We start from the raw sequence: 12,740 nt of genomic DNA, 5'->3' as shown, positions 1-12,740 counted from the left end.
AAAAAAATGGGGAAATTACAAAAAAAAAAAAATTCCAGAGTTTGAGCCTTGTAACAAAATAAATCCTGAATTTTTAATTTTGTCAATTTAAACCCTAAAATTTTGATTTGTTTTCAATCTAAACCATTTGCCTATTTCAATTAAGTAAAATCAATATATGAAAAAAAAGAAGAAAAAGTATTCTAGTTATTAAACTCAATGAAAAGTATATTTTAGACATTTTATGAATACCTACAATGAGTTTAATGATTAAAATATTCTTTTTTCATTGATTTTACTTAATAAAAACACAGACAAATGATTTAAATTGAAAAGATATCAAAATATTAGGGTCTAAATTGACAAAATTAAAAATTCCGGATTTATTTTGTTATAAGGCTCAAACCTTAGGGTTTTTTTTATGTCATTGTCCCAAAAACATAATACAAATTGAAGGTGGTGGTAGTGGCAGTCGTGAGGCGGTGGTAGTCATGGTGGCAGTGGTTGCAACAGTGATGGTAACGTGACACTCTGCAGACACTACAAAAAAGTGTCCTATACTTCTCCAACATGTTTTAATTAAAAATGTAAATGCATAATATCTGATACTTAACTGACACTTCTTGGACACTTTAGCGATATTCTTGAACCCTTCGAAGACAACCTAAGCCGTGAATATCTTCACAGTAACAATGTCGTGTATATTTATAATGCAATTTAACTCTAAATATGTTTTGAAACATTTATAACATGAATACATCATGCGTATTTCTATACATTGTTTTGCATTCTTTAGATTCTAATTATGGAATATATTAATTTTTTATTTTAATTAGTCTTATGTTGTTTTTTCATTATCTTGAAATGTACTTTTCATATATTTCACATATAATAAAATTACAAAACAAATAAATTTTTAACATATCCCAGGCATATCGTGTGCTGAATTTTTTAAAAATCGACGTGTATGCGTTATTGTCATGTCTGTGTCATGTCACATATCTGTGTCTATGCCACTTAGCTAACATATGAGGACAACTTTGCGAACGAAGTGGAAGGGCGAAAAATTAAGAACAGAACATTCCATTTTCTGTCACTTCACTTTGCTTTTTTCACAATGGAATAAGATTGATTTCTGTATTTTCTCTCAACCATCTCTTTTGCAGAACCAGAAGGAGCCTTTAACAATGTAGCGATAAGTGGGTTAAACAAATAATACATAGGTGTCATGTGTTACTAGGAGGATGCCAAACAGTGATTCACTCTGATTAGTTCAAATGGAAGGATGGTATTATATTGCTAAACCACCAATACATTAAATAGATTAAGAAATTAAGGCCACAACTCAAAAAACTTTATGTAAAAGAATATTGATGATGTCTAACATACTAACCGTTAAAGCTTCTCGCCTAATTGAAGCTGAAGTCGAAGTCCTATCAATGACATGACACAGTCGGAGTTCGTTAAGTGTGTCCAAAATGACCTGAATTGATTTCATCAACTTATTGGATTCTGACAAGATATTTTCCTGCACCTGCACATTCCGCAAAATAATTCTTGTCCAACAATAAAAGATACATGGGACCTTATAAGTATTGTAATAACTAAGCCCCTCAGTTATTGCCAGTCTAGGAAGCACGGATACGGATACGGAATACGGATACGATACGATACGGATACGGCGATACGACAAAATTTGAAAAACTATGATACGGGTACGGCGGGGATACGTTCGTAAAAAATATTATTTTAACAATTTTTAGTAATGCAGTATGCATAAAAATAAAACCTAAAGCAAAAGACAACTTGATAAGAAGAAAGATTCCTATAAAACTAAGAGTCTTCAAGGTCAATAGCTTCAACTTGTTCCCCTTCATCATTGAATATCACAAGACCTTAGCTAAAGCCAAAAAACCATTCTTAAGTAAAAATTTCAGCAAATATACTTTTTTAAGTCATCAATGATAGCCTAGGAAGCACGGATACGAATATGGTGATATGGGGATGTGGATATGGCGATATGTCAAATTTTGAAAAAGTACGATACGGGTACAGCGGGGATACATTCATAATTTATTTTTTTTTATATAATTTTAATAATGTAATATGCATGAAAATAAAACTTAAAGTAAATTAATAAATAAGGAGAGGGATTCCTATTAACCTAAAAGTGCTCAAACATTCATAAAACATCCAAAACTAAAAGCAAAAGCAAAAGCAAATGCAAATGCAAATGCAAATTAAACATCATCCTTACATGCCTACACCAAAAAAAGAATGAGAGCAGAGAGAAGAAACGTGAGAGAGTGAAAAAGCGAGAGAGAAGTGAGAGAGACAACAAGGATACATCAATTTGACAAATTCTATTACTTTAACTCTCACTATATTCCTCTTATCAAAGAACTAAACAAAATATTATAAGTAATATATAACTTCGAGTATCCGATACTTCAAAATTAAGTATCCGATACTTCAAAATTAATAAAAAATTAATTAAGAAGTATCTGATACTTTTAAGAAGTATCCGATACGTATCCGCGAGTATCCGAGGAGTATCGGTATCCGATAAGTATCCAATACGGATACATCACCCTTTTTGAAGTATCCGTGCTTCATAGTTGCCAGTTAACTGAAAATATATACTAAAGGATCAAAAATGGAAAATATCAAATCAAACTAGTAATCACATTAGAAAGGTCCAAAGCAGGGGGGAAAAAAAAAATCTAAAAAGAAAAAGGCATGTCACCCAGGTTATTGCACAGCTCAACCAGTTTCAATTAACTAATGTAATAAGACTCACTATAAATGATGACATTGACTTCCTTTAGGACAAGAAGAATCAAAAGAGAAGTACGAGGACTAAAATGAATCCATATTAACCCATAAAGTTCTGGGTTGTGATTGCATTTCTATGAATTGAAGAATAAAGACATTGTGCCATGTGGGATCTTTGATTATAAAATGGCACCAAATCAACCAATTCTCATATTTGAATTCCGTATGGGATTGAGCAAAAATTCAAAGACACCAGGCAACCAAAAGCCCGAATCACATATATGAATATATAAAAAAATATATATATATTAAATACATGTAAATTATTAGCAATTGAATGATGTTAAAATTATCTGGACTATTAGACTATACTCACCGTATATCATATACACAAGTAATACAACAAAAATCCCTATCATTTCCTTTTCTCACTCAGAAATGGTAGCACTATAATGGATGAGGTAATGAAAAATTTCTAGACTAGCAACCATGTATACTGCATTATGGTTATTTCCTAGATACTAACACCAGGAACAATTTAAATTGCAACAAATGATGCTGAATTAGGATGCAAATAAATATTTGAAAATAGGAAAAGAAAAGAGCCAGGAAGAAATGTGAAGCAAACGACATTTACAGTTAAGAACAGTTTGACAAAGTCAACAAATCAACCAAAATTGTTGAGGAACAAAAAAAATGTAAAACACCTGCAGAGAGATTATTTTGCAAGGATTAATGTCCAGATTCTTCCTTCCAGCTAGATTGACTACAACATTTGGCAATAAAAGCTCCGCAACTTCAGCCTTCAGCAATACAATATCTTGGCATAATCTGAAAGAAATATAATCTAAAGAATTAAATTTAAAAACAATACAACTAACTCTAAGAAACCCCCGAATATATACACTGGCAATGTCACAGCCCTCAATAGTTATTTGACTGAGAAGAAAAGGGATACCTCAAAATCGTATCATCACAATAACCAATAAGAGCATAAACAAGTGGACAAATCCATGTCTCAAAAGTTTTTTCATGTGTCTTCCATATGGTAGACTCCTCCAGTGAAATTTCTTCAGCTGATAATGACATCAAACAAGTTATGACATCTTAAATGGGTTAATAATGATATATATATATATATATATATATTCATGTAGCCGACCTCATTTGATGAGACTTAAGGTTTGGTTTGATTTGGTTTATATATATATATATATAGAGAGAGGGAGTAGAGTAATGATGCTCAATTTTAAAAAGTCATGACAAATAACTATCCACAAAATGGAGCTTTCCAATGAAATAAATAAATAAATAAGTAAAGTGAAAAGCCTGAAGTAAAGATCTTTTCATGCAATGATATTTATTACTAGATCCACACCCACTAAATCGAGCACAGCAGTGCTACCGTCCACAACTCAAAAAATTGCTCTCCAACGAAATAAAATAAATAAATAAAGCGAAAAGCCTACTTTGTTTAAATTCCTTCTCAAAACATCAATCTAAAACCAAACCAAACCAAACCAAGCCTTAAGTCCCACCAAATGGGATCGGCTACATAAATCCTTCTTCTCCACGCAGCCCTATCAAAGGCCATTTCATTAGTCAAATTAAGTAGATTCATATCTCTATTTAAAACGCTAGTCAACGTTAATCTAGGCCTACCCCGTCTCCTAACACTTCCATCTACCGTTACAACATCGCATCTCTTCACTACTGCCTCTGTTGGTCTCCGTTGAATATGACCAAACCATCTCAAACGATTCTCTCTCAACTTATCTTCTATCGGTGCTACTCCTACCCATTCCTGAATACACTCATTCCTAATCCTATCTTATCTAGTCTTACCACACATCCACCTTAACATCCTCATCTCAGCCACACTCATCTTATCTACATGTTGTTTCTTGGTTGCCCAACACTCCGTCCCATATAACATAGCTGGTCTAATAGACGTTCTATAAAACTTACCTTTTAATTTAGTAGGTATTCGTTTATCGCACAATACCCCAGACGCACTTCTCCACTTACACCATCCCGCCTTAATCCTATGGGCCACATCTGCATCAATCTCTCCCGCTGTTGTGATAATTGACCCTAAATAACGAAAATGTTCACTCTTAGGCAATTCTTGGTTCTCAATCTTCACTTCTCCACTGCTTTCATTGTTACTGTTACTAAATTTACACTCTATGTATTCTGTCTTAGTTCTGCTTATCCGGAGTCCTTTAGATTCAAGAGCTTTTCTCTAAATCTCTAACTTTGTGTTAACTCCTTCTCTAGTCTCATCCACTAGCACAATATCGTCTGCAAAAAGCATGCATCATAGCACGTCATCCTAAATATTTATCGTCAACTCGTTCATAACTAAAGCAAAAAGATAAGAACTTAAGGTAGATCCTTGGTGTAACCCTACAGTGATAGGAAATTCATTTGTCTCTCCAGCTGGCGATCTAATAATGGTCACCACCCCTTCATACATGTCCCTAATCACGTCGGTGTAACCTTTTGTCACCCTTTCTTCTCTAGCACCCACCATATTATATCCCGGGACACTCTGTCATATGCTTTCTCAAGGTCGATAAACACCATATGAATGTCTCTCAAAACATCAATCTACATTTCAAAAAATTAAAGATCATATGCCCACATATAGATAACACCATGAGCATACCCTGTGTCTGTGGACCCCTCCAGGAAATATTGTTGGCTCCACCCTTGAATGGAATGGAACCATGTCCATAATTAGGGAATACAAAAAAAGAAAAGGACAAAATATCTCTTTATCCGTAGAAACAAAACAGCAGGGAGGGCAGTGAACACGTTCCCAGGAGTAAACTATTCCTTAAAAGAAAATGAATTTCCATGTGAGAGAAATTCTTCCTAGAACCCTAAGGAAGATATGTCACAACTTTTCCTCAAAATTCACTATCCGTGTGTAAATAATATGGTTTCATATATATATATATATATATATAAATATATTTTATATATGTCAAAACAACAAAAACTGAATAAGAATGATAGTGAATACGATATACACTTGATATAAAATTCATTTAACAAAGCAAAGATTAAACAAGGAAAAAAGCTAGGTGCATTATTGTTCAATGACATGCAACAAACTCCCAAAAAATGCAAAAGGAAATTAACTCATCAACATTAAGATCAGGGAATAGATGTACCAACAAACTTTCTCTCTTGATCCAATAGAAAGTTCTGAACAAGCTCCATATTGACACCCTCACAGTGGACCTACAACATAGACAAACATTTTAGGAATCACCAGTGCCCAAAAATAAATAAATAAATAAATAAATGAAGGAAAAAATAAAGAAAGAAACAGCACCATAACTAAGCACAAAATAATGCTGAGACAAAGAAGGCTTGTTATGTTCAAAAGGTAAAAAGCAACTTTGTGTTAGAATTTACCATAAACCTACCACCACTACCACCTCACCTACTCCACTAAACCTAACCCACTACACCACTACCACCTCCACTTCACCTACTCTCCACCTACTCCCAAAACACTCCTATATAATAGGAATCCTTGTAATTGTAATAATCACAACACATTAATATCAATCAATAATACATATATTTTCACATGGTATCAGAGCGGGTTTAGAACCTAATATTTTCGCTTCACCGGCGGGCGGTAACCTCACCTTAGTCGCCCGCCGGACCTCAATCTAGTCTGCTAAAATTCTCTACACATACCTTCATTCTTCTTCACCACCTCGCCGAAGCAAACTCAAAATCCCTCTGGGAAATTTCGTCGAACACCATGTCTGCAATTCAGGAAGGTGGCACTGCCCCAACTCCATCAACATTTGGAACTTGTTTTGATGAGCCGTTTTCTCCTTCATTGGTTTCAAAAGGGAAAAACCTTGTTAAGTTTGGCTTCGGTAGTCCTGCTGAGCCATTTGAATCAGTCCATGACGCGAGAGATCCACTGATTTTGCAAAACAAAGCTCCTAGATGGCACGAGCAGTTGCAGTGTTGGTGCCTTAATTTCAAAGGACGTGTCACAGTGGCCTCTGTCAAGAACTTTCAGCTGGTGGCTGCTATTAAGGCGCACCAAAATGTTCCAGCCACGGGAAGCACCACATCACAGCTGCAACGCCCATGGGAGCCACCTCTGCACTGGACCACTCGTTCTCTCTCTCTGATCTATGGTAATATCAACAAAGCTTCAAATAAAATAACTCAACCCATGTGATCCACTCTACCACAAACCACTAAAATACAATTCCTCATAGCCCCTGCTTGACACACCACCCACCTTTCTTGTTATTATATTTTATTTCCTTTACCACCACCCACGTTTCTCTTACTTTACAACCAAACCTCTTTTATTTGTCAGACTCCACATCTCCCACAATGTGCTGTTGCCCAAACCCATCATTCCTTCCACTAGAGTCTATAGAATATATATATATATATATATATTTTTTTTTTATTCCAAAAAAAAATAAATAAATAAATAAAATAAAATAAAATATAATAAAAATAAATAAATAAATAAATAAATAAAAAGGACGAATGAAGAAGCGGAAGAACTGCACACCAATCTTATTTTATTCATGTCGGGGTTCACCCCGATCACCATTTTACACCACAAAAAAAAAAAAAACAAAAGAAAACAAAAAAAAAAAAACAAAAGAAACAAAAATACACAAAACATCACAACAACAACAGCTTTGTTTTCTTTTCTGCAGACGGCCACCCACCGCTCTACTCAGCCGCCGGTCTCTTCTTTTTGCCTCCGTCCTGGGCAGTCCTTGACGGTGTTGCCTCTGTGTTTTCCACGCCGCCCAGCACGTTCACTCCCCCATACTCTTCCACTGCAGCATATGGCGGCCCTCCAAATCGGAACATCACCGTGGCTTTCCGCTTCAGCTCCTTATTTTCTGCCTTTAGCACACTTATCTCTGCTCGCGCATCCTTATACATGCGCTGGAGCAGAGCCAGTTGGCCGTTTAAATGCTGCACCTCATTTGTCCTACTCTGCAGCCGGTGCGACAAGTTTGTGACTGCCGTCATCGTCTCCACACAGGACTTCAAAGTATACTGATTGGCCTCAATGTCAGTTTGCACCGCCATTTTTTGCTCCACCGACCGCATCGGAAAGTTCAACGGAGCAAACACAGAGGTGTTTGGTTGAGGTTCACTGGCCACCGCACCAGTTCTCTCTCTTGTTGACTCATTGAGGTCGGGAAAGAGGGTGAGCAGTCCACGGGAAGACGAGGACGAGGCCATTTTGTGAGCAACAAAGTGTTACAGCGTGTTACAAAGTATCTTTCTCAGCAAAACGAAGAATTTTTCAGAGATTTCTCTCAGTCTTTTTGTCTCAGTTTCTGCCTCAGCTTCAGCCTTCGTCTTGGTTAAATAGCCAAGGCAGCCACGCGTATCGCGCGCCACTTGACGCCAGACGACAAACGGGCACGCCAACCAAGACACTCACGTGCCTCGCCATCATGTCCGGCACATCTTTTTATGACTTGGGCTCGCCTTTTGATGGCACGCCTTTTTATGGATTGGGCACGCCTTTTGATGGCACGCCTTTTGAAAGATTGGGCACACCTTTTGAGGGTGCGACTTTTTAAGGGTCCGACAAGACTCTGTAAACTGTCCCGACATTGATTCCGGTTAGCTCCTTCATGGGTTTTTAAGGGTCCGACAAGACTCTGTAAACTGTCCCAACATTGATTCCGGTTAGCTCCTTCATGGGTCCGACAAGACTCTGTAAACTGTCCCGACATTGATTCCGGTTAGCTCCTTCATGGGTCCGACAAGACTCTGTAAACTGTCCCGACATTGATTCCGGTTAGTTTCTACAAGGGTCCAGCAAGACTCTGTAAACTGTCACCACAACTGTCACAACATTGTCTGCTGCAACGGTCCGACATGACCCCATAAACTGTCTTCTACACCGTTATGACACCACCATACAGTGTCCTCTACATGATTATGACACCCCCATACAGTGTCCTCTACAACGTTATGACACCACCATCCAGTGTCTTCACCAATGGTCTGACACAACCATACAGTGTCTCTTATCCTCTTTTATTTTTATGTATTTTCTTGTTTTGTTCCTCTCTTCAAACTCAAGTTGGTTAGTTTCTATCCTCCTTGAGTTTGCGGGGGGCTGTTAGAATTTACCATAAACCTACCACCACTACCACCTCACCTACTCCACTAAACCTAACCCACTACACCACTACCACCTCCACTTCACCTACTCTCCACCTACTCCCAAAACACTCCTATATAATAGGAATCCTTGTAATTGTAATAATCACAACACATTAATATCAATCAATAATACATATATTTTCACACTTTGGCTACAGAAAAGATAGATAAGTAGGTTCCACCAGTTATGCTACTTCACAAAAATGTGGACTGATGAGGGCCAAATTCTGCCATGTTCAGTAACGCAACATTTTTATTTTTTATTTTTAAATTCCATTAAAATCAGAAAAAGGAAAAGAAAGGATGAAGAAAATAAGTAGAGTCCATTAATTTAATTTAATTTTCTTGTTAAGGTAAGCAACTCAAAAAGTTTATTCACAAGATAAGAGGTGCAAAAGTTGAGGCAGACAAGACGTGCACCAAAAGAAAACACAGAAAAATAACACATACATCTTTTATGAGAAATGCTAGAGACCCTCAATTGTAGACCCACAAATTCACCCACAATGATGTGGCAAGGGAGTTGGGTCCTACATGGTTGAGTACGTGACAAATCAACAGTGGACACCTATCATGCCACATCATTGTAGATAAACTTGAGGGGGTTTTTAGTGGTCTCAAACATTTTCCTTAAGAATACATATCACAACTAGCTCTCCAAAACTGAAAATTTAACATGGCATAATCTGATCGAAGTTAGAAAGGAAACCTTGTCATTGTCCGATTCTTAGCAAAAGTTCCAAAGCATTCATTCAATTAAAAAAGTGAAAATCCAAAACATTAATAGCTTAATAGCACGATGTACACAATAACCATCAGAGACAACTAGATACTTACCTCAATGAGAGACCTCTCATAAGAATCAAATGATAGCAAAGCTCTTTGGCCTTTATCAGTCGAGAGTATCCCCTGTTTTATTAAGAAATTAAAAATACAAATATATTACGTTGTATAGACCTTGATCAGGTGGACTGGAAAAACAAGATTCAAGTAGCGGGCCCCAAGTAGTTGGGACAGGGCTTTATTGAGTTGAATAGAGATCCAAACGAAGAATTCCTCACAACATCCATGCTTGCATTCAAGAATCATAAGCAATTCAAAATAAACAAAGACAATAAAAGAAATTTAACAGTTTAAAGCTGAAAATTTATACAAATTCTGTCAGAACAGCACAGGCAAGCAATAAATAGTAAAATTACAACAATCAAGAAATGACAAAAGTTTTTATTTTATTTTTTTAAAAAAAAAGGAAGAAAGAAGAAATGATAAAATTACAAGTGTCATGAACACAAGCCCGAAAAAATCTGTATTCCTCTCGTCCATAACTTTGTCAAAATCCAAATGGTAATTGGGTAGCTCACACTCATTGTGGTTAGTACTGATAAAGTCAAGTCACAAAAGGAAAAGTCTCTCCAAAGAGCATGGTGTCCTTTCCAATGACAACCATGCCCTTCAGTAACACACAGGAGTTTCAGAGACATTAATCTCCTTCCATAACAATCTGTGAAACAAGAACATCAACATGCATAATCACTTGAAAATAGTGCTGGTGTTCATTAGGAGATGCACACTAACTTCAAATGTGTTAGAATAGGAAATAATATATGTTAGAATAGGAAATAATATGATTTTATTTTATTTTCTCTTAATGGGTGTAAGGGGCTAGCCCCCATAATTTATGCCTTGTGGCACTCCTGCAATTGCTCATTATTATCTATATAAAAGGGAATGAGGTCTAACTCATTCTCTATTCTTTTCTCTTCTCTAAACCTACATGGTATCAAAGCCAACTCACCTCATTCTCTGTTAGCCACCACAACCTCAGTCGACAACCTTCTTTCGATCACCCAGCCGACAGTCGTTAGCCCTCCCGTCAACCCAACACCAGTCGGTGCCTCCTCTCCCTATTTCAACATCCCTTGGCTGATTTCAAGCCACACCCATGTCGTTCTAAGGGTCGTGGTTCACCAACAGTGCTTGGGTCAGCTTCACGCCTCACCTTCTGACTTTCTCTAGGCCTGTCGGCAACCCTAGAGTCCTCTTCTAGGTCTGTCGACCCTTCTGGCAATCCCGTAGACCACTTCTGCTCACCTCCCTGCCCAGGTCGACGTATTTTGTATCAACTAGTATGACCTTGCTGACCTAAAGTCTCGTTTTTGGTCTATTCCCTTATTCTCGGTTTTATTCTTTGTTTTCAATAAATAAATAAATAAAAAAAAAAATGAAGTAAAAAAAAAAAATTTGTTGCTGATGAGTTTTTAATTCTTTACTTTTCTTCGTGGTCATTGTGCTTGTATTCCTCCATCATTTTCCAAGTTTGTGATTGGCACTAGTTTTGTTGCGGGTTCGGTAGTCGAGTATCGCTGGTAGATTCTACAAGTGTGTCTACTACTTCTCAGGCACCTAACAGTGAGAATTCCATTATACCTACTACTATGACTAATAACCCCTTAAAATCACCACCTCTCTATTCAATGGTTAGAACTATCTAGCGTAGTCGTAGAGTTTTACTATTTTTTTGAAGAGCAGAGTGAAGATGGAGTATGTTAATAGCTGCTTTCAGGCACGTAGCATCACAGACCCGAGTTATGATCAGTTAAAGATTACCAACTCCCTCAGTATGGGTTGGTTGAAACATTCTATGGTCCCAGAGATTGGAGAGAGCTACCTATCTATGGGCACTGCACAGGATATTTGGGAGGTTGTGGCTACCACTTACTCCCGGAATGAGAACTTCTCCCAGGCTTTCGAGTTACGCCGCTCCTTTGAAAGGTCCGTATAAGGTGAGATGACTATTCTTCAGTATTTTACTTTCCTTACCAATGGGTGGAAGCGGCTTGATCACCTTCAGGATTATAAGCCTGTCTGTTCCACTGATTCTGCTGGTTACTGGAAGTTTGTGGCCCAAGAGCGAGTCTTCAAGTTCTTCGAAGGTCTAAATGTCGAGTATGATCCTGTTAGAAGTAGAGTACTTGGCCTGAATGTGCTTCCTTCTCTCCAGGAAGCATTTGCTTTTGTACAGAATGAGGAGAGTCACCGCTCTGCTATGCTTCCTTCTGCTACTCCTGATCACTCAGCCTTGGCTTCTGCACCCTCTCGTGATACTCGTGGTTTTCGTCCTTTCTCTGACAAGGATAATCTGTTCTGTGACTACTGTCATCGACCTTGACACACACGAGAGACTTGTTGGAAGCTACATGGAACTCCCTCTAGTGGCCGGGGAGACCGTCCTAGTACTCGCAAAGGTAGGTCTGGTCAATCTAGAGGCCGAGGGACTAATGCTCGGGCACATCTTTCAGACACCGTTAAGCCACCATCTTCATCTCTATTTGTCTCCCCTGCTGCTGATGTTCCGGGGTTATTTGCCTCGGATTTTGAGATTGCTCTTCGCCACTTACTAGACCGTCGAGCCTCCACTTCTGCTACAGGTGCACCTTCTTCTTTCTTTGTAAATTCAGGTAACTTGACTTCCTCTCCATATGCTTTGCTATCTCATAAGACTGTACCATGAATTATTGATTCTGGTGCTTCCGACCATATGTTTGGCTTTTCTAATTTATTCTCCGAGTATAATCCCTCCTCTATGTCGGGAAAAGGTTTAATTCATGCTACCTCTTCCCTTCCTTTGTCTTCTGTCCTCCATGTTCTCAATTTTAGTGTTAATCTTTTATCTTTGAGTCGTATTACCCGTGACTTAAATTGTACCATGACGCTTTTTTCCTGATCATTGTCTTTTTCAGGACCTTGTCACGAGGAAGAAATTGGCAACAAGTTGGCTCATTCAT

At 37.6% G+C, this 12,740-nt stretch overlaps 1 protein-coding gene across 3 annotated transcripts in view; it reads right to left on the bottom strand.

Moving 5' to 3' along the window:
* Nucleotides 1-12,740, bottom strand: part of ATM (Serine/Threonine-kinase ATM-like protein) — a 177,529-nt gene that overhangs the window by 39,674 nt on the left and 125,115 nt on the right. For all 3 annotated transcript variants that reach the window (XM_082907876.1, XM_082907878.1, XM_082907877.1), the window contains exons 41-45: nucleotides 9,793-9,864; nucleotides 5,937-6,006; nucleotides 3,713-3,830; nucleotides 3,462-3,585; nucleotides 1,373-1,513 (exon numbers count right to left, since the gene is read on the bottom strand). In XM_082907876.1, coding sequence (XP_082764002.1) covers nucleotides 1,373-1,513; nucleotides 3,462-3,585; nucleotides 3,713-3,830; nucleotides 5,937-6,006; nucleotides 9,793-9,864 — 525 coding nt within the window. The remainder of the gene's footprint in view (nucleotides 1-1,372; nucleotides 1,514-3,461; nucleotides 3,586-3,712; nucleotides 3,831-5,936; nucleotides 6,007-9,792; nucleotides 9,865-12,740) is intronic.

Source organism: Camellia sinensis, chromosome 15 (assembly GCF_055761805.1).
Source record: "Camellia sinensis isolate YWXY chromosome 15, ASM5576180v1, whole genome shotgun sequence".
Classification (NCBI taxonomy): Eukaryota; Viridiplantae; Streptophyta; class Magnoliopsida; order Ericales; family Theaceae; genus Camellia; species Camellia sinensis.
The sequence above is the reverse complement of the archived record's forward strand: the minus strand, read 5'-3'. Positions and strand labels throughout refer to the sequence as shown.